The sequence below is a fragment of the Alosa sapidissima genome, chromosome 4, assembly GCF_018492685.1.
Source record: "Alosa sapidissima isolate fAloSap1 chromosome 4, fAloSap1.pri, whole genome shotgun sequence".
Classification (NCBI taxonomy): Eukaryota; Metazoa; Chordata; class Actinopteri; order Clupeiformes; family Clupeidae; genus Alosa; species Alosa sapidissima.
In genome coordinates this window covers 25271231-25298730 of record NC_055960.1, presented here as the reverse complement: position 1 = coordinate 25298730, position 27500 = coordinate 25271231, and the positions used below count along the sequence as shown (strand labels likewise).

General features: G+C 43.8%; 1 protein-coding gene across 2 annotated transcripts in view; it reads right to left on the bottom strand.

The window, feature by feature from the left end:
• The window catches only part of LOC121707006 (RNA-binding motif, single-stranded-interacting protein 2-like), a 53243-nt gene that overhangs the window by 9622 nt on the left and 16121 nt on the right, over nt 1-27500 (bottom strand). For both annotated transcript variants that reach the window (XM_042089201.1, XM_042089200.1), the window contains exons 2-9: nt 26631-26797; nt 10796-10854; nt 10538-10629; nt 3738-3895; nt 3291-3370; nt 1951-2060; nt 1677-1720; nt 1110-1203 (exon numbers count right to left, since the gene is read on the bottom strand). In XM_042089201.1, coding sequence (XP_041945135.1) covers nt 1110-1203; nt 1677-1720; nt 1951-2060; nt 3291-3370; nt 3738-3895; nt 10538-10629; nt 10796-10854; nt 26631-26797 — 804 coding nt within the window. The remainder of the gene's footprint in view (nt 1-1109; nt 1204-1676; nt 1721-1950; nt 2061-3290; nt 3371-3737; nt 3896-10537; nt 10630-10795; nt 10855-26630; nt 26798-27500) is intronic.

Sequence of the window (27500 nt, the reverse complement as noted above, 5' to 3'; positions counted from 1 at the left end):
TTATCTTGAGACAAGTGTTTACAGAAAGAGACATCTGCAGATATTTTTTTTAAAACTGATAAGGGAAACTGGGAAATTTGAAATTTGAAACCGGGAAATTTGATCAGAACAAGTTGTGCACTTCACTGACACTGAAAGCCCCAGATAATGAAACACAAACCAAGTCAGACAGAAACGCAAACAGGCATCCAGTCCTATTCACTCAGCAGTGTGAGGAGACGGCATTGTGAACCCAGTGCAGGTGTCTCATACAAAGAGAGAGACAAAGGAAGGAAAAGAGGGATGGAAGGTGGGAAGAGTGTGTGTGTGTGTGTGTGTGTGTGTGTGTGTGTGTGTGTGTGTGTGTGTGTATCTGGTGCGCGTGTGTTTGTGTGTGTCTGGTGTGTGTGTCTGTGAGAGAGAGAGAGAGAGACAGAGAGAGAGAGAGAGATCATGCCCATAGGGTAGTATGTTTTACTGTCAAACTGTCAATATTACTTTAATTTCTTTTCCTTTAAGCGAACACACACAAACACACACACACACGCACACACAGACCACATCATCCTGTGGCTCCCAGCCAAAACACATGCCTTTGTGAACAGACACACACTCACACACTCTCTCTCCCTCTCTCTCTGTCTAACAAATACACACACACACACACACACACACACACACACACTAGCTCTCTCTCTCTCTCATTCTCTATCCCTCTTTTTCTCTGTCTCTCACTCTCTCACACACACACACACACACACACACTGACACACACAAAGAGGCAACCTGCTGCAGGTGCACTATCCCTTCCATGCACCTGATCAGAATGGAAGCGCCCTTGAAATGGACACTGAAACGTGACCTTGGGTATAATTTCAGCGGCGCAGCCACCACTGCAGTGCAGAATCCTCACCTCTCACAGTCCGTGAGCGACTCCCACAAAAGAACCTCCGAGCTTAACTAAGACTGACATGACAGACCCATCATTTTGAAGTGATGAAGTGCAGTGGCAAAAACAAAATGTCAACTGGAACAAAATTGAATGAGATGGTTTTATTTAGTTGTGATTGTATGTGTGTGTGTGTGTGTGTGTGTGTGTGTGTGTGTGTGTTGTGTGTGTGTGTACTAACCTGGTAAGATGAGACAGGAGAGTGCATATACGGAGACAGGGAGGTCTGAGCAATCATTCGGTTTGGTGCAATGCTGTAAGGAGGTGAGTAGAACCTACACACACACACACACAGAGAGAGAGAAAGAGAGAGAGAGAGACTGTTATTTCCAAATACATTTTCTTATTAAGTGCCCTTCTATTATGGCACATAAATGAATCATGGTGCTCACATTTCCTGTCTCACATGACCTTTCCTTTGGTGGTAGAATAAAAAAAACAGTAATCCATTTAGTAATGCTTATCATTTTGCCACTTGCCGCTTGTCATTTTACGACAACAAAATCTATGCGGCCCTCTTTGGCCTAAAATCTATTGAATGCTCTTCACATAGAAAACCCCTGTTCAGACTCGTGGTGGCTCTAGTTTCTCGTGACTTGGCATAGAGTTTACATGCTCCAGCGGCACAGCAGCAATACCATGCGTCGCCACCAGGTGTTCCTCGTTCGCCGAGAAGCCCTTGGGCCATGGGAGTTGTGTAAGTGTCTGGGGTAGGCCTGTGTCTGCGCAGGTTTCTGATCACACTTACCCATTCTGTAAGGCCGTAGGGTCATACGTCAGCGTCATCCCGCCCTGCAGGACAAAAGGTCATTTGAGTTCACAGCGAGAGGATCAACTCCTGCAGGCTAGGTGCACACAGCACACTAGCACTGTCAGGTTAGACAGACATGAATATTTGTACACGTATGGAGGAAAAGTGAGCGAGTAAAAGTGACTGTCTAACTGTAGTAACTGTCTAAAGCTTTTATATATATAAGATATAGAAGCAAGACTGCCAATGTCGCAGATTGCCCCCTGCTCACCGCTTCGCTCTCTCTCGCCCAGGGCCGCCCGTTTTGCAGGTACTTTCCCTGGTTCTGGCGCTTTTTCTGCCCCCCGTCTGCAAACTTGCACAGCAAGGGTTCCGTGGGTACTAAGCAGAGAGAGAACAGTATGAATATGGATAACAGCATAAATGTGGGAGAAACACACTCACACACACATTTTAACCGTTTATTTATGTCCACATGAAGAAAATGGTACAGGGACACAAATATTAAGAATGCAGTACAATACATATGCAAACCTATGGACCAGTAGGATGCACCAGGTCTTCACAATGTCACTTAACTTAAGTGATATATAACTTAACAAGCACAATACTCAGTTCTTAAGGGTATAAGTAGCAACGTAACACACACACACACACACACACACACATACACACACAATCTCCCCCAAAGCACACGGGGAGATGCACAAGCATAGAATACTGACTTGGAGAATATTTGTTTCAAGTTGGTGAGTTGGTACACATTTATTTCAATACCATGCAGATAGATAAGAGGTAACAACAAAGTTGCAATTGAGTACCTTTGAAACAATCTCTTAGTGTCAACTGCATTAGCACAGCTCATTTATTAAGAAGCAGATGGAAATATTATATAAATATATGATAAATAAATAAATATTATAATATTAATATATATTATTATATATAGCTGAGGTGAGAAGAGGAAATGCTGTCTTTGCAAGTTTCTACAAGGCCCTGAGACCCGTAAGGCTTTTAAACCATTTAAAGAAACAAGGCATTCATGAAAACAGAATTGAAATTAGTTAGTAGGTCGAAGATGACCTTAGAGTGTAAGGGAAAAGTGCATTCAAGTTTCTAGGTCTGCAAAAACAGCCAATGACTGCCTTTCAAGCTTAGCTTCACAAATCAGCAGGACAGATGCTTCACTGTCTCCTATACAGACTGTTACATAATGGTAGTTTGACCACAAATCAAATCATGACAAAGAACTCGTTGTTACTTATGTAGAAAAGTAGGAGTTTAAGTGCCACACACTAAAAACTGAATGGAACTGCAGACCATTAACAACATTCAATATTTTTGGATTGGATTGACTGTTTCTTGATAGACTTTTTGCATTTATGTAATTTTTCCAAACCATAAATCACTAAGAAAATGCTAAATAAAATAACTAAATACTTCTACTATACTGTGTTACAATTCATTTTTATTTTCAAAAATATATTTTTTTTAATACAAATCCTTTTTTATGTGGTTTGAATTCACAAATGAGCTAAAAGATGCCGTTCATAATGCCTGAGGCGAGAGGCCCATGTTTAGTGGAGGTGCTGAGTAGACCTCAAGCCTCACCTGGTACTCCGGGAGGAGTTTTGATGTATTTGCCGTTAAAATGCTGAATTATGGCCTCACATTTTTCTGTTGACTCCATCCTGGAACACAGATAAGAAACGTCCAGAGAACAGTCAATTTTTCATTGTGTACTGTTAAGTCAAGTCTTCTTTGTCAAGACATGGCTCTTACACACCAAAATCTAAACGTACCATGAGGAAAAGTATATTGACTTAAACATATTATATTATATACATGTGATAATATGTTTGGTTTGGTTTTATTTACTCTCTCACTTTTTTTATCATCCTATATGAACAGTAACATCAAATTCAATGGAAGTTTCTTCAGTTTAATGTCCCATAATCAACCCTGCATAATGTCCCATACCATTAGCATTCTCATCACAATCATCTCGAAACAATAGCTCTGCAAGGAGGAACAACTGCAGGTCCTTATTGACCTCACCTGGCAAAACCCACTCCACGGCTAGTGCCGTTGGCGTCACGCAGGATCCGTGTGGAGATGACCTGCCCGAAGGACTTGAGCATGGCCTCCAGCTCCTGCTCGTCCATGGACACGGGCAGGTTGGAGATGTACAGGTTAGTGGGGTCCTGCTCCTGTTGCTGAGGTGGAGAGAGGATGACAAGAGACAACAAAGAGAGGGAGAGATGGAGGAGGAGAGGGAGAGAGAGAAAGAGAGATACATTCAGAAATGTGAATACGGTATGTGTTGGCATAAACAGCCTGGCAGGCGCTAACAATTATGCCTTCAGTCTGAAGATCATCGAAAGATGCAGTGGATGTGTGAAGTGTGTGTGTGTGTGTGCGTGTGTGTGTGTGTGGTGTGTGTGTGTGTGTGGTGTGTGTGTGTGTTAGTGCGTGTGTGCATGTGTGTATGAGGAGGGCGGTGCAAGATGTGTGAGCTGCTGGGTGAGTATGGAGGTAAAAAGTGGTAGAAAGTCATAGAGCTCCAGGAAAATGAAATTCTCGGGAGCAGAAATGGAAACAGAGAAGACGTACAAAGCCAGGGTTTCTATAACGAATGATCGAATGAGAGAGAGAGGGAGAGAGAGAGAGAGAGAGAGAGAGAGATAAGACAGAGATGATGGTAATGGATGAAATGGCAACAAAAATGTGAAGAGAGAGAAAGAGAGAAGGCAAAAACAGCAATGATAGGGAGGGAGGGACAGGGGGTGGAGAGGAGGACAACTGGGTGTACTTATGATGAACTTCCCAGGAGGCACCATTTATTTTCCTTCTCTCCTTTCAGCCCTTCTCTCTCACTCACTCTCTCTCTCTCTCTCTCTCTCAATCTCCTAACCAAATACGTTGTTCTTCCAATGACTTATCTTCAAAGGACATGGCATTTTGCATGGTTCCGGGGGGGGGGGGGGGGGGGGGGGACACAACTACATATCTAAATTGTGTCAGTTCTATTCCTGGCACATCATCATACATGTCTGGGCCCAGTTTCCCGAAAGCATCTTAAGCCTAAGATAGGGCTGAAACGATTCATCGACTTACTCGAATAACTCGATTACAAAAATTACTCGAGGCAAAAACCCTGCCTCGAAGCCTCGTTAAATTCCTATGACGTGCAGGGATCTGATTGTTCCACACGGAGCGTTGTTCAGGAAGCACACCACTAGCGCGTGAATCGTGATACATTCTGAATTTAGCTGGCGGAGTCAAGATGTTTTCAAGTAAAGTTTTGGGATCATTACATACTCAAAAGGGAAAAGAACAAGCATCTGAACCGAAAACATCCACTCCATGCTGTATTTTACCAAGCGTCAATAAAGTAGGCCATCTATCAATCTATCTAGCCTATCTATCATCTACGTAGCCTATAGCCTACATTGATGTTGGCTGATTTTAATCACATACTGTATTTGTAGCGATGTTGTGATATAATGTTTAGCTTTGATGTTTTTAAGTAGTAAACTTATTCACGTTCAATTGCAAGACAGTATGCCTAAAACAGAACCCCTTATACACACATGCATGCACACTCATCTTCCCTCACGCACCGCACGCGTGCACACATACACACACACACAGGTTGCTAGGTTACCATAGCAAATAGGCTCACCCCAGAAATTATTTTTTAGTAGCCTAATAGTAAAATTATTTGTTAGTAGCCTAATGGTAGGCTATTTTTTAGTAGCCTAATTGTAAAATTATTTGTTAGTAGCCTAATGGTAAATGCTGCAGGTGTAGAAATCTACATAAAACAGATATTTACTTTGATGTCAGGTCTAGATTACAGCATGAAACTTGTTGTGCATATTAATGCATTAAATTGCTTTCCCTCTTCTCCCTCCGAGCACTTCATAAAATAGTATGGACAGCTTTGTTCGGCCAGCTAAGTCATGCACAAGAGGCTGCAATTTTACAGAGAGCATTTTGGACATTATTTAATTGTTGGCACTGGCACTTATAAACACTAAATGGGTAAATTGCAATAAATGGGTTTAGTTTTGTAGCCTGATGTTGGAGTTAGAATAAATACCTCTGTGCCAATTGCTTGATCATTTTACAGCCATGTCATTTTCGTTATGCATTATTTGTTTTGGTTGTTTAAAAATGAAAAAAAAAAAAAAAAAATCCGATTAATCGATCGATAAAGTGCTAGATTAATCGATTACTAAAAGAATCGATAGCTGCAGCCCTAGCCTAAGAGCGTCGTAAAGTCCCTCTTACGAACGTCTTAAGATTTGCCGACTGTTTCCTGAAACCATCGTAGCTTAAGAACGTCATGAAAACACTCGTAGATCTACGAGTGCTCCAGAGTTCTCGTTACCGGCTAAGAGCGTCTTAACAGTACTTCTCACTGAGGTCACCAACAGGACATACAGAGTAATTACAACTTAGAATACATAATCCAACTTACGTTCCCATTCTTTATTGTGTTTATCTGTGATGAATCAGATTTTAACGTGCAAAATAGCATAGCCTACATTTAATGGTCATAATAATGTGATAAAAAAAAAAACGGACAAAAATGCAATCAAGTTATGAAACGAGACGTTGCCAGAATAGTTTGCCATTATCTTTGCTAAGTGAAGGCTATATTTTATTAGGCCTGTGAGGTAAAAGCAGAGAAAGGAACATGTGGTTTAGTCTGTATCACCATCAAATTAGAGGATATTTCAGAACTATTAACGTGGACAGCTCCCCTTAAGAGCATCTTAAGAGCAGTGCACGCGCGTTCACGCTACGAGCATGTTCGGGAAACAGTCGGAAAAACCAAGCGAACGATCGTGAGATGAATCGTAGAAAACCCTCTTAAGAGCGTGTCTCCGTCGTTATCGGGAAACTGGGCCCTGATTGTGAAACCAGTGTTTCTCCCTGTTTCTTTTTTTGTGGTAAGGAGCATGAACTCTCTCCAACACAGATAAGGACAGTTACGCAACAAAACCACCACTTCCCAAACATTTCTGTTCCTAAGAAGTTGACCAAGAGTCATCAATCCCAAGTCCAAGATTTCTGAATGACTGACTAACAGAAACATCATAACAGTCATGCATTTGCCCCACCCAGCCCCATGGGCTGTGGCATGAAGCCAGCATTTATGTTCTGGTTCTATTTCTCCTGCTATGTTTCTCTTTTTTTCTACCTCGCCTTGTCGCCGGAAAAGTTTCTATCGTTCTATCCATGCCTTTTTCTCTGACACTCTGTTTCCGCTGGGTTTGGGGTTAGTCTTTATCACTGTCACATTCCAATAAACATATCCGCAAATACAAACACACACATGCGTGCGCACACACATCCACACACCCACACCCACACACAAACAAAGACAGTGGTTAAGTCTGTCTAGACCTACTATTTTGTCCCAGGTGTATGGTGAGTATTTGTGCATGTGCACAAAAATTTGCACCTGGGGCTGTGCGATGGAGTCACTTTAAAAAAAGAACAAATCCAAACGGCACAAAAAGAACAGGCTATTTTCACATGGTCCCTTTGTTTTCTTATCCTCTCCATTGGTCTGACTCCGACTCTCTCTCTCTCTCTCTCTCTCTCTCTCTCTCTCTCTCTCTCTCTGCACCAGTGTGTTCTGAAATGGTGCCTTCACAGGCACAGGACGTGTGCTGCCACATTGTGTTGTGTTACACAGCACTGCTGAGGTGGCCATTTTAATTCTGCGGGGGTGGTGGTGGTGGTGGTGGGGTCAAATTTCAGTGTGTAATGTGTGAGAGCAGAGCCAGTGCAGACCGAAGCCTTGGCGTCGGCTAGCCAGCTCAACGGCGCAGCACCAAGCCTGGCCCATACTAATGACATCTTGCTACACAGCATAGCTGCTGCATGTGTTTGTGCGTGCACGCGTGTTTGTGAGAGTTAGTTCCCACTAACACACATTTTGCAGTGCACACAATAGCTAAATGCTGCATGAGCATGTTTGAACTACACATATTTGCTGTGTCAACAGATTATGCTTCCTAAAATTACTTTTGACCCCTAATGAACTGCTCACACACACACACACACACACACACACACACACACCAGAGAGACACACAGTATTACATACACATATACATATATTTACTCTCACAGGAAATAGCATCAAACAGGGCTTAACCTTATCTAAAGTGCATCAAGTGCAACATTCCTTATTCCCATGTATCATGTAAGGCCACAAACTATCTTTGAATCATTACATAACCACAGAGTGTGTGTGTGTGTGTGTGGGTGGGTGTGGGTGTGTGTGTGTGCGCATGTGTGCATATGTGTGCATATGTTTGCATATGTGTGAATGTGTGTGTAAGTGTGTGTGTGTGTGCGTATGTGAAAGTGTGTGTGCGTGCTTGTGTTTGTACTGTATGTGCGTGCTAGTGGGTATCCTTGTCTTTATAGGGCACTCACTCACTAACAAAAGCTAACAATCTCAATCATAAATGCATAGTTTGTTTTGCATTCATGCCAAGTCTGAACTGGGCAGCTTATGAATAGCTAACCTTTGGCTCTGTACAAAGTGTGTGCATGCTTGCGTGCGTATGTATGTGTGTGTGTGTGTATGTGTGTGTGTGTGCTTGCGTGCGTGCGCAAGAGCGTGTGGTTTATGCAGTTACATAAAACCACAATAACAATAGCAATAGCCTGGGCCAAACTTCTTGGTGACTTGGATAAATGTTTGTGAATGATAGCTCCGTAACTTCATGGGGGGACTGTAGATCAGTTAAGCTTAAACAAAGAAACCGCTGGAAGTCCTCTAAAAATCTCTCCCCCTTCCACACACTGCTATAGCCAGGATGAACTACCCCATGAAGGGAGGGCGCTTTGGATTGAGCAAGGGACAGAGTGAGAGTCCAATCTGTGTGTAAATGCGGTCGCTGCACACCGAAAGGAACTGTCGCACAAGAGCGACAGTGTGTCATCTAGTTGCATGAGGGTGAATGGGACTGGTGATGGTTCATAGGTTATGGATTACAAGCAGGATGGTGATGCGCTGAGTAGGAAACAAAGAAATTGATGTGTGTATTTGAGTGGAGGGGGTATGAGAAAAGGAGGCTGCTGGGAAATGGAGTCATCTATGAGGCGAACAGGGATACTGTATGCAGGGCTCCAGAGTGCGACCAATTTGGTCGCATATGCGACCTAATTTTTCAAAAGTGCGACTAAAAAAAAAACGGAGGTCGCACCGGTGCGACCAGCTATTCGAGAGAGTGTCCGCATTGAAACTCTACCTTTGGTTCAACAACAGACACATATTTGGCCAATATCGTGGTTTAAACAAATAACAGATAGTGAAGGGCGGGACCTCCCCTCTGATTGGCCGTGGCCCAGTGCCTGTGTGTAAATTTGAAAATGCGTGTGCTGCAGAGAGAGAGAGAGAGAGAGGTCAGAGACCCGTCAGATAAACAGAGTGGATGTAGTTGCATTACAGTGTGGTCACATAGGCCGAGATAAATGTCCCCTCTTCCCACTGCCTTTCGGCGGCTGGCAGCAGCAAACTGATCAGACGAGCCCGAGATTAAGATCAAGTTTATCGTTGCCTACGATAGGCCTAGTAAAACTTCCCTTCACCAAGTTCAGTCCGAAATAATTATTCACCAGAAAAATAGTTTGAACGTAAACCCGACGTACAGGAATGCCACTTGCGCCAAATTTATAGGAGTCATTGCAGATGAAAAGACGTCTTAAAATTGCGAACAATGCATACAAGGCCTTCGCAAACGACAGAGATACAGATATCGCCGAAAAGGAGTGCGTCATTGACCGCAGTTACATGCAGGGAGTAATCCGGTTTTCAACAGCAATATTCGTTTTGCGCACGAGTTTTGTAAACTCATTCTGATAGCATCAATCAATTTAATCCAGTATTTGGCGCAAACCGAATATCGCTGCTACATTTAAAGCCCGAATATTCCCTGCATGTATAACTGTGGTCATTGTGTACGGTGAATTGAATGGACACATTTAGATCGAGCATGGGAAGTCATTGCAATAGCCTATAATAATAGGCCTACCATTTTGTTACTGCATTAACCATAGTGATCTATCCATCTTATTGAAAATTTAAAAATACTAAAATTAAGAAGTAAATTGCATTGTGGGACTGTCAAATGATTATTGCAATCATCATTGCAAAATCACATAAAAATCCCCCAGGCTACTTGGAACATCTCTTTAAATTGTGCTCAAATACATTTCTATGGAAGATGCTAGCATGGCGAGCTGGTTTAGCCAAGGCCTAAAGATCATGAAGGATAGTATGTAAGACATTGAGCGATGAGATGTGCAGTTTGAAGCCCTTAAAAGACGTGCACTGTTCATTTACTCACTGTTATTTTTATTTAATTCATCTTGAGATTTTTTAAGTTTAAATTTCAGCTCAGTGAAGCACTTAAAGCACCAACACTTCATTAAGTTACTTTTCTTGTAGAATTGTAAATCATAAGTCATAGGACAACCTATATAGGACAGCAATTAAGGAAAAAAAGTGAACCTGCTGCGGTGTTAAATGCGATGTGGTTGAAAATGTGGGTGCACCTAACTTTTGTGCTGGTGCACCTAAGAAAAAAAAATTAGGCGCACCAGTGCAGCCAGTGCAAAAAGTTAGTCTCGAGCCCTGGTGTGTGAGCTATGATTTGTCACTGTGTAGCAGAATAGCGGGGTGTGTTTGTGTTTGTATGTGTGTGTGTGTGCATTTGTCATTTGTGTGTTTGTGCTTGTAACAGTGTGTGTGTATTTGTCATTTGTGCATGTCTATATTTGTGTGTGTGTGTGTGTGTGTGTGTGTGTGCATGATGCTCTCTTACCTTGGCCATCTGTGCCTGCACGCCACTGGCTTTCAGGGCAGTCACTGCTTTCTGTGCTGCCGCTGGGCTGTCAAAGTCAACAAAGCCATAACCTATAACACACACACACACACACACACACACACACAGATATTAGCACACAAATGCATTTACCAACAAACAGATATTATAAATGTTGTTTGGCTGAGAATCATATATTTATAGACCATACAAGTGGCCTGTATTACTATATTGTAATAGGATACGACAAACTCTCACCTTTGCATTTATTGGTGGTTTTATCCAGGATGGCCTTGGTGGATACAATCTTCCCATACCTAAGCAAAACACCAACAGACACAGCATCAGTATATAGTCAAACACACACACACACAAGCAAAGAAAACACTCTGTTCCTTCCTTAAACAAGTACACACTTGCAGAGTGTGTATGGTAGACCACACACATTTCTGCCACACACACATTTTCACTCACACCAACACACACCCACCCAGTGCTAATTGAGCTTCAATAATGCAATCACGACACAGACAGAACACGACCGTAAAATATTCCCCCCTCCCTTTCTCTCTCTATCTATCTATCTCTGTCTCTCTCTTTCTGTGTCTGTGTGTGTGTGTGTGTGTGTGTGTGTGTGTGTGTATCTCTGTGTCTGGTTGTGTCTGTGTGCGTACAGTAACCAGGTTTCTCTGGTGTTGTTTTTGTGTTTTTTTCACTCTCCCTCTCTCTCCTCTCTCTCTCTCTTTATCTCTCTCTCTCTCTCTCTCCTCTCTATCTCTCTCTCTCCAGTGCTGGGTGAGACATCGCCTCGGGGACAAAAACAATTTGTTCCAGATTCTTCCTTTTTTCCCACCTGTCTGCCTGGCCGTCTGTAGACACTCCTGCCTCGCCTTAGACAGAAACAAGACCTGCTTCACCCCTTCCGCCCACAGCCCCACCCCAGGCTGCACTATGGAACACATGCAACAACATTGTCCCATGCCGTATTCTGTCGTGTTCCTTTCAAGTGTAAGTGGTACGTTGGACCAGATCGTTGTATAGTCTCTGCTGCTGTAAATAACAGTGTACTGTATGAATGAATGATGTGAAAGGCTGTTTTGCAAGGACCTGCTGCATAAAACCTTTGTTTCAAAGTAACATATCCCCTGTATGATTTAGATTAAGTCAAATGTTAATTGTTTGTTATGTCTTTATCTCTGTGCGTAAAGTACTTTGTGTTGCATTCTGTGCATGAAAGATGCACTACGTAAATAAACACTAAATAAACACCTACTTACTAAACATCATTTTGAGCCGTCTTTGAGTTTATATGAGAATAAGGACTCGTAAGTGTACGTAATATTCGTCACACACAATTCATTTCTCAGTGCCTTTTCAGTGCCTGAGTTCACTTTCTGAAATGTTTCACAGCTTCAACTTTCAAGCTAGTCACTACAACTACCAAAACACATGCCTCAATATCTCAGTGTCTTAATAATGCACTCTGCAGTTTGGCATCAGTTTTGTGAAAGGACGTTTCCCTTCTGCAACCATGCTGGTTAGCTGAGATTGTTTATTGCTTGGTCTGAGCCACTATACCTGTCTCCCATTGATATGGCCTGAACTGTGTACTGTATGAACACAGGAGATTTGTTGATTGCAATCCCTGAATGTTCAGCCAGATGACGATTCGGAGTAATTCACTGAATTGGAACAATAGAATCGTGGACTACATGAGACCTGATAACAAGTTTATGTCATAAGTGTGACTACCACTTAAATCACTCAAGGTACTCTAACTTCCTCTTTTATGTTCATTCTCCACCTCAGTAACTAAAAGGCACGTACAACCAGCTCCATACTGCCGTGCCATATGCCCTGGCTGACTGGGTCCTCTTTGTTCGGCCTCCACCAACAACCAGGGGGCTTGTACTGCAGGCGGCCAGACCTCCACCGCGTTCTTGGGAAGCTCACCTCACCCCAGCTGGCCTTGGCCATGCTGACTGGCTTAGCATTGTGCCCAGTGCTATGCTTGGCACCACAGTGCCCACACAGCATGGGTAACACAACGACCTTTCTCTAAACAATCCGCTACACTCTTAGCACTTAGCTAAAAAACGAATAATCTTTCATCAAACACAATTATATAACTTTAAGAGTGAATGAGCATTAGTGAAAAATGTAGGTCTCTCTCTCTCTCTCTCTCTCTCTCTCTCTCTCTGTCTCTCCACTGTAGATGGCGGGTAACCCCTAAGGGTTGGAAACTGCACCTCTTTTTCGGAGTGTAGTGCAGCCAGATAATCTCCTGTAACATTGTGCTACATTCCAGCAACATTACAGCATTCTCCCTCAGGAGCATGGGTGGTGTTGGATCTACACAGCTGCACGGTAGGGTGTGTGTGCAGTGCTGGTGGAGTCGGGTGCTGCACGCTGCAGATACCGGACTGGTGGTAGAGGAGGGGGAGGAGGAGGAGGTGGTGGTGGTGGTGAAGGAGGAGAAAGAGAAGAAGGAGAAGAGGAGGGGGAGGTGGTGGTGGTGGTGAAGGAGGAGGAGGAGGAGGAGAGGCCCGTGGTGTGTGTCTACATTAGAGTGCACTTCATCTGGGCTCGACTAATTTTCTCCTTCCCCTATCTCTCTTCTTATTGGGTCTTTACTTCTCTTGCTTTCTGCCACTCCCTTGCTTTCTGTCTCACTAGCAGCACCAAGGCTGGAGGGCCTCAGCCATTATGTGAGAAAGTTCTCCTCTCTCTTCAACAAAAAGAACAAAAACACTTGAAAAAATGTGTCTAGTTTTGAGCACTGCTTTTCTCTCACACATGCTCTTTCACTTGTTCAGTGTTTTCCTGTTTTTTTTTCCACAGCACTGTCCCGCTCTCTTACTTATTCATGCTTATCATCTCTCTCTTTCTCTCCCTCTCTCTCCTTCCTCACTCTCTCCTTCTCTCTCTCCCTTATTCTAACTTCCAGCCTTCCTCTCTCTTGCCATCTCTCTCTCTCTCTCTCTTTCTCTGTGCTTTACACTGGCTGAATGACTCAGTTTGTTCTACTGTAGGAGACTCTGACTGTGTGACGTGCTGTGCTGCTTCAGTGACGACAGGGCAGGCCATGTGTAACCTGATCCCACACCCCTCCTCCACTCGCTCTCCTCTTAGCGCCTCTCTTTCTCCCTCTCTCTCCTCCCTTACTCCCTTTCTCTCTCTCTTCCTTACTCTCTCTCTCTCTCTCTCTCTCTCTCTCCGCCTGCCCTCTTCCCTTCTTTCTCTTCCTCTCTCTATCCTCGTTCTCTTTCTTTCCGTTCCTGCTGGCTCCTACAAGTACTTAATCTTAAGGACAACTTGCACAGGCGCCCAAATACACAACGCCCTGATCCAGGAACAGCACTTGCCCTCTACACGTCTCCCAGTGCTTCCCATCTCGGTCGGTGGGGTGTTTACAGTTTGACTGATCCCTGATCTGTGACTCGATGGCGCCAGAGACACAGACGGCTCCTGACCTCCATCCCTCCACTGCGCCTTCTAACCCCTCCCTCCCCCTCCCCGCTCTGGCCAATACACACTAGGTCCTAGTGCCAGAAGTGTTTCGTGGAGCTACAGCGATAAAGGCAGATGAATGCTGTGCACTGTTATACTCCTATCTTGCTTTCCTTTCCTCTCTCTCTCTCTTTCTCTTTTTAAGGAATCTCTGTCGCCACCCCCCCATCCCTTTTCCTGCCCTCTGTTTTCACTCTGGCTGTGCGGCTTGCCACGGACCAGCCTGCTCTGGGTCCTAGCGCTCAACCAGTTTCAGGCCATGCGGGAGATGGTTCAGGCGTTGTCGACTTTCACTTTGATTTACTCTGACAGAGCCAGACTCGTTTGACCAACACAGTGGCTCTCTGCTGAATGTATGTCAGAGAGATGCCCAGGAGCGTTGTGTGCTTGTGTGCTTTTATCTGCAGCAACAAACTGTTCCCAAGGTAAAGGATAATGTGCCCCATCCAGTTTAGAAGTGTGCAAACACATTTGAACTCCTGCCTGATGCCTGTAATTCACAGCATATAGGGGTATGTATTAAAAGGCATTCCCTGCTATTTTATTAGATTCATTTAACTTGGCCTCAAAATCAGTATGGTCTACTCAAAAAACTCCTCAGCTGTGGAATAATTACATTGCAAATCCAAGTGAAAATGGAAACTGACCTTGCATAAACTTCCACAATCAGCTATGAAGCTATAACATGTTATTAGAACTATTATGGTCTGTGGCCATTCTCAACTCTTCGTCTGCTTTTGCTGTTGTGAACATAAAACAAGCTTTGCATGAGAGATCATGGAAGCCAGTAATGATGCTTGCAGGGTACACAACTCATACAGTCTGGATATACTATTTGGTGTTGGCTCCTGACATGTAGAGAGAGACGGAGTAAGAGAGAGAGAGAGAGAGAGAGAGATGAAGAGAGAGGAAGAGAGAGAAAGCAAGAGTCCCGATTTTCAGGAAGAAGCCCATATGTTAGGAACATAGACACATTCAATCTAGGTATCAACATCCCAGAGCACGGCCTTTGCACTACAGCAGTGGTCACCAACCTTTTTGAGCCCAAGATCCCTAACCTCGCCCTGAACAAAGGCAAGATCTACCTTGAAGCGTCAAAAGAAAATCAAAGCTAAAATACTTACAATTTAAGGCCTTTTATTTAGGCAAATGTATCAGGTCAAAAATATCACATCCTCCACCCCCTTATACAGGCGTCAATGAGATAACAACACTTTAACATAGTCTTTACTTACATGATTTTGGTTTTGATTTTCTAATTGGAGTACGTGTTTGTGACAATACGTCATGATTAATTTGATGTTTGATCGCTGTTTTGGTATGAAGCATCTTTCACGTAATTAATGCGTACTCTAGAAAGTGAAAGTAACCTAAGCCTAGGCCTACAATGCACTCCGTGTCTGTGCACGTCCGCAATCGATTACATTCTTCAAATGGAGAACAAATTCCTGATCGCTAAACTTTTGTTTTTTATTTTCTGTCAGTTAGCAGTTGATGTAGAAACACCTAACATAATTTGACTTCAGCGGTGACAAGTCCTGTTGCGAGAGAGAGAGAGAGAGAGAGAGAGAGAGAGAGCGCACCTGCAAAGTGGTGCTGTGCGCGTGTGTGTGTCTGCATGGGGTTACGTTCGGTTCAAGTCAGAAGTTGGTTCGTCCGGTCCAGCATTCACGCTGCTCCATTATTAGATTAACGTTAACAGGCAGCACTGTAAATGTATGCAGGAATTTCTCGCATTATGTCTTGAATAAATCATGCGCTATCCTAAACCACACTGAAATAGGCTACGCCCTGTAAACGTTGGTGAACATGTGGGAGTTTGGTGACTGTTTTTAATTGTCCTGTTATTCTCGGGATCTACTGGGCAAGTCCTAAAGATCTACTGGTCGATCGCGATCGACGGGTTGGCGACCACTGCACTACAGGATCAGGAAGCTTCAGCATAGCAGTTAATAATGTACTCACAGAAAAGGCCCACAGTCTATGCAATAAAATAATGCTTAGTAAGAGCATAATACCATTGCTCAGTATGACAGTGAAATCTGGGGTCCAATCAGTGTGCACGACTACACTACAAGGTGTACACTAAGGGGATGTTGTGTGGTGTGGCATGTAGTGAGTTGTGATTATATATTATATATTATTATATATGTATATTTATGTTATATTATATATAACATAAATATGTATATTGGTGTGATACCATTACGATGGTTATTTACCTGTCAATGGGATTATTTGTGAAGTGTAAAGGGACTTTTATCTGAACCATTCTAGTCAGATTGGCCACTGCAAGAATCTCTATTAATATTGGGGCAGCCGTGGCCTACAGGTGAGGGCTTCGTAGGGCTCCGGGCTTGATACCGAAGGCTTGCCGATTCGATCCCCGACCAGTAGGAAAAATGTGGGCTAGGGAAGTGGCTGAGCACTGCTCTCCCATGCCCACATCCACGGCTGAAGTGCCCTTGAGCAAGGCACCTAACCCCTCACTGCTCCCCGAGCGCCGCTGTGGCAGGCAGCTCACTGCTCTTAGTTAGTGTGTGCTTCACCTCACTGTGTGTTCACTGTGTGCTCTGTGTGTTTCACTAATTCACGAATGGGATAAATGCAGAGACCAAATTTCCTTCACAAGATTAAAAGAGTATCTATACTATACACTATACTTAATAAAGCTTTATTTTTGTAATTCCAGAGTGCAGCCTATATATTATTACTGTTGGTGGTTATTTGTACTATAACCCTGTAGTCTTCTGACTTCTTACTCTAGATTTATTACAATAGACTCCTGTTTGAGGCACGAAAAGCCCACTAACTGAACTCAGTGAAGAGTCCTTCGAAACAGCTGGTACTGAAGTTCACACACTCAGTACCAAAAAATATTACTCAACACTTAGAATCAGATTATTTCGAAAGAGGAATATTTGGAACATTGGAGAAACCAAATGACCAGTGAAAGTACGATGAACATCAAACTGACCCTAAAAAGTGAATTTAAATTCAGTAAACCTTCTCTTTTTCAGAAATGAGTATGCTACATATTGCTGCACTAACAATATCCTAATAGCATTGTACCTTTATTGTACCTTTATTGTTGTACGTCACTTTGGATAAAAGGAGTCAGCTAAATGACTAAATGTAAATGCAAAATAGAGGCAACTGACCACAAGTGAGCACAACCTTTCTATTGTGAGCCTTATAATGCATTAAAATGCAATATTTTGCAATACTAAAATCACAAGGATGTGGTACGATTTTTCACTTTTTTATACAACCAGGCATTTATCAGTGTCCCTGTAACACAAGTAAGTCAACACAATGCATTTACATTCCTTGCATTCCTAATCCTTTGTATGGCTGTTTGACAATAAATGCATTAAAAAAAACATCATAAATTAAATTGAATTGAGAGAGAGAGATTGTATTTAAAAATAGACATAATAAGGGTGAGAGAGTGATGGAGAAAGAGTGTTTCTCTCTGTGCCTGTGTGCGTGCATGACTAACACCGATAGAGAAGAGATGGAGAGCAGTGATGGAATGGGGGAGATAAAGACGGAGAGAAAGGGAGAGACAGAGTACTTTAGTGGGGATTGAGATGGGGAGAGACAGAGTATACTTTAGTGGGGATTGAGATGGGGAGAGACAGAGTATACTTTAGTGGGGGAGAGACAGAGTATACTTTAGTGGGGATTGAGATGGGGAGAGACAGAGTATACTTTAGTGGGGGAGAGACAGAGTATACTTTAGTGGGGATTGAGATGGGGAGAGACAGAGTATACTTTAGTGGGGATTGAGATGGGGAGAGACAGAGTATACTTTAGTGGGGGAGAGACAGAGTATACTTTAGTGGGGATTGAGATGGGGAGAGACAGTATACTTTAGTGGGGGAGAGACAGAGTATACTTTAGTGGGGATTAAGATGGGGAGAGACAGAGTATACTTTAGTGGGGGAGAGACAGAGAATACTTTAGTGGGGATTGAGATGGGGAGTGGCAGAGTTCCTGATGTCTCAAGATGAGACCGAGTCAGAATGTGTTAGTGTTGGTGATCTGCGGGTGTTGAGGCAACAGAACACAGATGACAGATAAGTGTCTGCAAAAAGCACTGGGTCAGGAGGTAAAACACACACATGCATGCACGCACGCATGCACAGATTGCACACACGCTTACACAGATTACACAGATTGCACATACGCATGCACTCGCACACACACACACAAAAACACAAACACGTACGCATGTACTGACGCACACACAAACACACAAAAACACAAACACGTACGCATGTACTGACGCACACACAAACACACACACATACACACACACACACACACACACACACACACACACACACACACACACACACACACAAACAATACATACAAGGACTATTGATACCATAGATGCATATTGTCAGCATCAACACAGTAATCAGTCACAGTCCCTATTAGCACAGAGGTCCCCCCCCCACACACACACACACACTGACATCAGTGCAGGGCATTGATTAGGGCAGGAGTGATTCAGGCCTAATGAGTGGTCAGATGGGGTGCCCGCAGGCTGGACAAAGGGTATTATTCCAGTCAATATCCACATGCATTTACAAACACACACACAGAGAGAGAGACCCACTGTGTGTGTCCGAGTCTTTGTGTATGTTTATGAGTTTCAGTGTGTGTGTGTGTGTGTGTGTGTGTGTGTGTGTGTGTGTGTGTGTGTGTGTGTGTGTATGTGTAGTTTCAGAAGATGCTTCTCAGTTGAACTTTGACCCACTTAATCACTCTGGTATTCCTTCCTCAGCGTGCTCAGGTTTTAGTTTCCGTCCTAATGAAGTTACGGCTCTCAGCTCTAGCATACCAGACTCATCTCTCTCTCTCTCTCTCTCTCTCACGTGCACGCACACACACACGCACACACATGCGCACACACACACACACACACTGAGTTACAGCTTTCACCTCAGGCTTCAGGCCCACTCACATTTCACACATACACGCTGACAGAGGGAGTAACACACAGACACACACACACACACATTCCATACATGCCCAACATATGGTCTCGGTCTTCCTCTCGCACACACATAAACAGTATACAGAAAAAGCATACACTCATAAACACGTACATGCACAAGTTTGATTCTTCCCACATTACAAAACTGTAACACAGACACAAGTGTTCAAATGACACTAATTACACACACCTACTTCCCACCTTTCTATGCTACACCTCAACTTAAATGCACTTTTCACAGTCAAAACAGCATTGTTCTGCTTCTCTTTGGTGGTGCACTATGAAGCACATTTACAAACGTACGAGCACATGCATGTACCTACATACACACACACACACACACACACAGAGAGAGAGAGAAAGAGACACACACAAACACATTCATAAGCACACAGGCACACATACACAAGCTGCCACCTGTATGTGTGTGTGTGTGTGTTTGAGTGTGTGTGTGTCTCTCTCTCTTTCTCTCTCTGTGTGTGTGTCTCTCTCTCTTTCTCTGTGTGTGTGTGTCTCTCTCTTTCTCTGTGTGTGTGTGTGTGTGTGTGTGTGTGTTTGAGTGTGTGTGAGTGAGTGAGTGAGTGAGTGTGTGTGTGTGTGTGTGTGTGTGTGTGTGTGTGTGTGTGTGTGTGTTGGTGTGTGTGTGTGTGTTCGAGTGTGTATGTCTCCCGGTCACAGCAGACCTCCAGCCCCAGTGTTTGTCTTTCACTCTCCCCCACAATCCTCTGCTTCCTGTCGAGCCTCAAATTAGTCCCCCAACCCCAGCCCCTGCTCCACCTCCCCATCCGCCCGCACCCCCACCTCCCCTCCGCTCCTCTTCCCTCCCCAACCCCACCCTTCCCTCCACTGAGGCCTGGGAGGAGAAGGAGAGGGGGGAGAGAGGAGGCCTTTCCCAGCACGCTACAGAATTAGACCTGACCGAGGAGGCTCAATGGCCGCTCAGCCGGCCTTTTCAGAAATGGCTGAGTTGCTCGAGGAAATAGGTACGATAACATCACCACACATTTGAAATCACGTCTGTGCTAAAGTGGTAGGAGTGCTTAAGGCACTTAAGGGCAACATACGGCCTGCGGGCCACATCCGGCCCGTGGGCTTTCCCTGACCGGCCCGCGTAAGGTCCGTGAAAGAACAATAGTCAAGAGCCTAGCATAGAGATAATGCATGCAAATCAATATCGTTGTTTTTATTTTGAAAGCGACTGCTATTTGTACGCCCATACATTTGTGCGTGGATGCATACGACGTAAACACCCTCACTGATGTGCTGGTGAATAGAATTTATGCTTCTGCGTCGACACAATGCAGTTGCCTTTACATCGGCGTAAACCTTTCAAAGTTTTGTGTCTCTTATGTCTGCGTCGCTCACCACCGCAAAGGTTGTTAGAACGAACTCCTACTGCTGCTCGTTGGCGATACGAAGTGTTCATTTCAAAACGTTACTGGCAGATAGACAGTTCAGACAATCGGATAACCCCGTAATTGTAACCAAAATATGTCTGAGTTTATTTGCAAAGCTTATGTTAGCGAACTAGTATGATGCTACTACCCACAGGTTGCTTGAAGCCACAGAGCAACAAACAGAGCAAGTTGACCAATCACAGTTATGTGCATAAAGTTAAAGCAAAAACATAGCCTACATTTTTAAAATAGTTTTCTTTGTGCATGTTGATTAACTAATGACAGCCTACTATTGTCTGCTCCACATTTTCGTAGTCTAATTCTGCATAGAGTTAATTTAATGATGGTAATGATTTAATGATGAAATATTGCTGAGTGTTGATGAAATGGTGGCACAGGCCTATCGGTTGTACTGACTCCTTCACATTTTCATGACCTAGCCTAAATATATAGATATTGTAGTACTTTTTTATATCAGTCTTTGAAAACTGAAAAAAAAAAAAATGTCAATGTCAAAAAATCATTTTCGAGAATGAGGATTAAATACTGGACATAGATTAAATATTGCTGTTTTTCCTTTGTCTCTCTCACATTTTCATCTGTTCTTACGACTAGTAAACAAAACCATATGATTTACTTAATGTTATACAAGAACAGAATATAATTGAACAGAATTGAGTTCAGACTTGAGTTCGGTATTTTGGGTCCGGCCCTCCTCAACAGTCCCAGTTTGTCATGTGGCCCCATGGGGAAATTAGTTGCCCACCCCTGGCTTAAGGGTGTATGTATGTGTGTGTGTGTGTGTGTGTGTGTGAGTGAGTGTGTGTGTGTAGGTATGGATGTGTATATGTACGTCTTGCCGTACTATTCCACAAGAAAAGCATTTAATAAAACAGAAAAGGAGTAAATGTGAGATACAAGGGGGAGTGCGAAAGCAGGAGCGAAAAAGAGAACAGGAATAGGTGTGAAAACACCATCACCCTCCACCCTTCAACCCCAATCCAGCCCACACTTTCAACGGGGGAAACTGGGGTGGAGCCCAACTGAAGGAAAGAGTTTATAATGGAGGAAAAATGCAGAGAGACAGACAGAGGGAGAGAGAGAGAAAGAGAGGGAGGGAGAGAGAGGAGAAAAATGGATATACTCAAAGGTGTGATCATGATGCCAGTTTAACTGGCATACTGCTGCCTACATTATCTCAGCAGTGATGACAGGATAATGACAACCTGGCAACAACGGGTGTGTGCATGTGTAAATATATATATATATATATGTGTGTGTGTGTGTGTGTGTGTGTGTGTGTGTGTGTGTGTGAGGAAGAGGAGATGTGGAGTGTCACACTGGCGCGCACTCTTCCTGGTAGGGGTGAGCTGGCTAATTGCACCTTGTCTGCAGTGCCAAGCGCCAATGAAGGTCTGCCGAAGCTCAACTTTTTTTCTTCTTCTACTTTTTCTCTTTCCACATGCTAAAAATGTCACAAGGGACACGATCTTAGGGTGGAAATGCCGAATCAGCATACGAAAGCGGCTCTGTATCCTCCATTTAATACACACACACACACACACACACACATACAATACACACACGGTGCACAAACATGCACAAACACACACAATGGCAGAAAGGAACCACTGCAGTGTTTCCCACAGAATTGGATTCAATTTGTGGAGGTAGCTGACTTGGACAACGGGGTGTGTGTGTGTGTGTGTGTGGGGGGGGTATTAAGATCGTCTTGGTAGTGTATAGGTCTAATTGAGTGCCTGTCACTTTAAGACGTTTGAGGGAACCAATTGTAACACAGTTGAAAGGCTGCTGATGTGTGGATGCAATTCATAACTTTTTCTACATAGTTAAAGTAAAGGTTCACGTACTTCTCCTTGGGACAAGCACTTTTGAATTTTGGAAAACACTTATCCATTTACATCGGGATTATGCAAACATTCAGAGTCAGAGTCAATAAAATGAGCCCTTCAACGAAATTGACAAGCAGCTGTAAGTAGGCTAAGCATGCTAAATTCGACATCCAAACAGTATTCTAACGTTAGCTTTGAGATACTGCTTGATTTCATAACTTAACTTAGTTTAGTCTCTTCAATGTAGCCTACTATGTTGTGATAAGACCTTAGCAGAGTTCACTTCAATGCAGCAGTTTTGAACAAATTTGCACAGCATGGTCACGATGCTAAGCGGATTTAATAGCAATTTAGCCAGATGTCTTCTATGCAATGCTTCTATGTGGCAACAACAATCCTTCAACAATCGTGAATATTTTGTTAAATGCACACGCAAAGGAGTGGCAGCGGGCTACGAGAGAGAGCGGGGCGGGGCAAGAGAAGGCTGCGTGCGTAAAAAGCGCAGCTCAATGGCAATGCAAGGATTTGACCTTATGTTTAATTTAAATTAAATTAAATTAAATTAAATTAAATTAAACATAGAATATTAATCCGTGTCGCCCCGCCACAGATTAGTCAATGTATGGGAAACACTGCACTGCACACAGAGAGCTGGCAGACACAAGAACACACACCGCGTTCTCACACTTTCCATTCACTCAGCGGAGGCTCTGGAACAGCCTGACATGACACCGGGTCACCAGACGTATCTGGCATGGCGTGTCACCAGACGCACACCGTCTCCCGCCTCACTTGTCTCTCATGGCCTACCGCTCCGCCAGCGTGAGAGAGAGGGAGAGAGAGAGAGAGACCCAGCCAAGGGAGCCTGAGAAGAGCACTGACGCCCAGCCAGCCAGCCAGCCAGCCAGGCAGGCAGGCAGTCAAGCAGACAGATAAACACACTGGAAAGCATGCAAGCAGGCATACTAACAGGCAGACAGGCAAGCAGACAGACAGACAGACAAACAGATAGATAAACGGACAGGAAAACATGCACATACTAACAGGCAGGCAGGCAGGCCGGGGGTGGAAGGGGTTTGTTTTCATAGAGAAAAAAACCGAAACCGTTACTGGAAAGTGGGATGGGCCCAGACACGCAGGCCATCAACGCGCTCTTTGTTAGCCAGAATCCATAGGATGACGGAATGAAAGTACGAAGTGGACAAGCGGGGTGAAAAGAAGAGCTTTATTTGCCTTGGTGGAGGATTCCGAGGCGACAGGACTTCTTTGATTTGTGTGCCACTTTGTGTGCCAGCAGAGGTGCCATTTCTGTTCCTGTGCCACCCTTCGCCATCTCTGCCAACTGAAGTATTGTGGACCAAATGCTTCTATACACATCATTTCCCGTCTCTCCCTTGACGTAACCCAGAGCAAAAATGTGTGTGGTTATGTTGAAGGTGGAGAGAGAAAGCTTTTGTAAAAGCCATACATCTTGGAGTAATACATGGAAAAAAGATTACAAGAGAGATTTAAAAAAAAAGGGACTGTTGTTTGTCATTCTCTCTTTCTCAAAATCATTTCTCTCGTGGGGGAGAAATGAGAAAAGAAACTAAAGCAAGAGCAAAAGGAGGCGGCAGAGATGCCAGAGAGAGAAATAAGGACATTCAGAGAGACATTTGCTAGATGTCTCCTGGACAGCACAGAATCTAATCCACCTTTCTGAGCGAGTTCCAGCTCACATAGCGTAACTGGAGAGTGGCAGTCTCAGCTTGCTCTCTGTGTATACAGTGCCCGTGCACGCACACACACACACACACACACACACACACGCACACACACACACGCATACACACAGCTGGCTCAGAGACCAGGGCAGCGTTAGTCTGTCTCTTCAGGAGTATTAATGACGGATCTAGAGCCGTGTGTTTAGAAAGCTGGGCTGTTTGGATCGATATGAGAGGAGCAGCGCTGTCTTGACTGCACACTGCCTGTCTCCCTCCACTTCTCTCCCTTTTCTGAGAAGGTTATGCTGGGACACGGCGAGAAGCTGTACCCCTCGCTAGGCCTCCCCTCTCTCACTCTTTCCACTTTCCCCTCTCTTTCTCTCCTTCTCTTTCTCTCTTTCTCTCCTTCACTCTCGCTCTATAGACCCTTTCATCAATAAAAACAAAAACAATGCTTGAACATTCTATTTGGGCCCCAATCTACTTCCTCTGCATTTAAGATAACATATGGAATGTTAAAACGGAAGCCTTGTGGGGCCAACTATGATGCTGATAATGGAACTCTCTTGAAAGGGTCGATAACTTTCCTTGGTTTCTTCTCACTGTATCCTGAGCTCCATCTCTCTCTCTCTCTCTCTCTTGGCATTTATGTGGTGATATGTGGGTATGCCTTGGGGACTGGAGGGGGTGGGGGTGGGTGGGGGGTGGGGCTACACTGTAGTGTTTTAAGGTGTTTTTGATCCATGCAATGGTTCAATAAAGGGGTTTTAAAAGTCAAAAGTCTCTCTCTCTCCCTCCATCTGTCCCTATATCTCAACCTTATTTTCAATTACTCTGGCTTTCATGAAACCTCTCATTTTCTCCTCTTCCTTTGTTCTAGTTCTCTTTTTCTTCGACTGTCAGGCTCTAAGAAATGGATTGCCTCATCTTTTCTTTTGTGTCTGGGGATTTTGCAGAAACATTGTTACTCTAATTCTCCACCCATTACTAAAGTTCCAGGCGGCATCACACAATCCTCCTAAGCAGGTCATAGGTGATTTAAGAAGCAAGTGATTTACTGCCTTTTCCCTGTAGTCTTTCACTGCATTAAAGGTAGTAGCGCGCGCACACATACACACACAGGCGCACTCTCTCTCTCTCTCTCTCTCTCTCTCTCTCTCTCTCACACACACTCACACTCTCTCTCTCTCTCTCTCTCTCTCTCACACACTCACACTCACAGCGATATGCAAACTTACATTGCACACATACATAAATGTACACCACAAACCTACTGAAATAACCTCTTTATTTCTGTATTGCTGACATAAGCATGTTATTGATGATGTTTTTACCATAGAAACTGCCCCAATGGGATGTTATATCATCTTCTCCTAAATTTACAAGGACATTACGGTACGTACACTGTTTGACCATAGTTCTGCTTTTTTGAGGCATACTTTGGGATTGTCCAGTAAACAACAACAGACAGAGCTAGTGAGAGAGAGACAAGGAGAAAGATGGAGAAAGAGAGACAAACAGTAGTGTTTCTCTCTGACAACAGAATGCAAATAGATGTAGCACCTGTGTGTGTATGTGTGTGTGTGTCATCCTGTCATGGAAACCTCCCTGAAGCCAAGCAGACAGAGGAGAGCCATTAAGAGCTAACAGCACACACTATGTCAGCACACATCAAAGTGTTTCCCTGTTGAGTCACAGGAGCAGGAAATAGCATGGTGGTGACATGCCTGTTTAGGTATCGGACACTCCTCGCAAAGTTGGCAAATGGGCCTTCGCAAAGCCTGGTGATGCCGACAATGCTCCCAAAGTTGCCATATTCTTAGAAGAAAAGCATGGAGCTTTTGCAGTTCTTCAACCAAGGATTGACAGGAAAAAATCTAGGTCAGTATAGGGCATTAAGTAGACTACAGTGAAAAAGATTCAACAGCAATGATGACTTGAAACCCTACCATATTAATGGTTGTAGAAATGGCTGTGATCAACACATTAGCAAAAAAGCTATCTAGGCCTACACATTGGTTGTTAGCTTGGTTACTAGCGTACCACTGGCAGCACATTCCTTTCACTTCCTGCTTTAGGAGGAAGTGGCCTGTAATTTTTGCACATAAATCACAGCTAACCATCGCCAGAAAACAGCACAGAACACTAATCCCTAAGCACTGTCGAGATAAGACTGGTGAGAGAAAAGACTGGTCACATTCTTAATGAGATGAGCCATGTCAAACGTAAAAAATGGACCATAATTAGCGCCAAAATCATACACTTTTTCAAATATCTCATTTTGATTGGTATTAATGAGCAGCAACACTGATAAGAGGGCACTGAACTGCACAGAATGCCATGTTGACTGAAGAACAAATGTAATATGTTGGTACGTGGAAGGTGGATAAGACAATCCCATAGCTATCTAGCTAGTACTTCCTGGAAATGGAGTCCACCCAGTAGCAGCCCATATATCAAGTTAGTCTCCAGGAGCTCACATAATTAATTTGTCTGGTTCCTCATAGCAATATGAAGGCATGCACAGACTTCTTGGATTGTGGAAACTGTTGGACAACTCACCTAGCTGAGCCCTGAGCTTCGAGCACGCAACGCATAAACCTGCTAAAATGCACTTACGGTTGGCAGAGTTTGACCAGGTCCTGGTCAGTGGTGCCGGGGTGAAGGCCACGGATGTAGAGGTTGGTCTTGCTCAGCTGTTCCCCTCCACCAGCGCTGCTGGTGCTGCTACTGTTGGTGTTGGGACTAGGCGGCGCCATCTGGTGGCTGGAGGACACATAGGCCTGCTGTGGAGAGATCGGGGGAGGGGGACAAAGGGTACTGGTCAGTACATTATCCCAAAGATAAAAAAAAAAAACATATCAAGAGGATCCAGTGGGCTAGCTTGTATTGTTTCATAACTAATGTTGAAGATACATTGTCTGTTCCACATGGATTGATAATGGAAGAAGTAGATAAAACATTTTAAAATTAATTTTAATTGTTGTCACTTATGAGGGACAACACTAGCCACTATATTTTTCAGCAACCCTGTGTGCTGCTAGCGTAATCAAATCAAATCAAATCAAAATGACATAGAACCAAACACCTGGACAAAATATGTGCTCTGTCACCCATACAATGATCAAAGCAAGACATCAAAACCACTCAGAGATGTGCCATTAATATAGAGATGTGAGAAATAACTAACTACCTTCAACATGAAGCTCTACACTTTGAAATGTCCCACCTGGCTGATGCATTTGTCAGCCTGAGTTATTGCTGCCCATGTAGGCCTACACATTCCCCCTAATCTGTAAGGTACAGCATGCTCTCAACGCCTGCTGAACTTTACTGACCTCCTGATTTAAAGTCACTTATTACAAGGCACATCAATCAGACTTACATGGGCTGAGAGACAGACAAGGCAAGAATGTTTTTTTTTTGTCTTTTTAGGAAAATCCCGGAATGTGTACGGAACAATCTGTCCAGTTATTGGCGGCAGTAAGT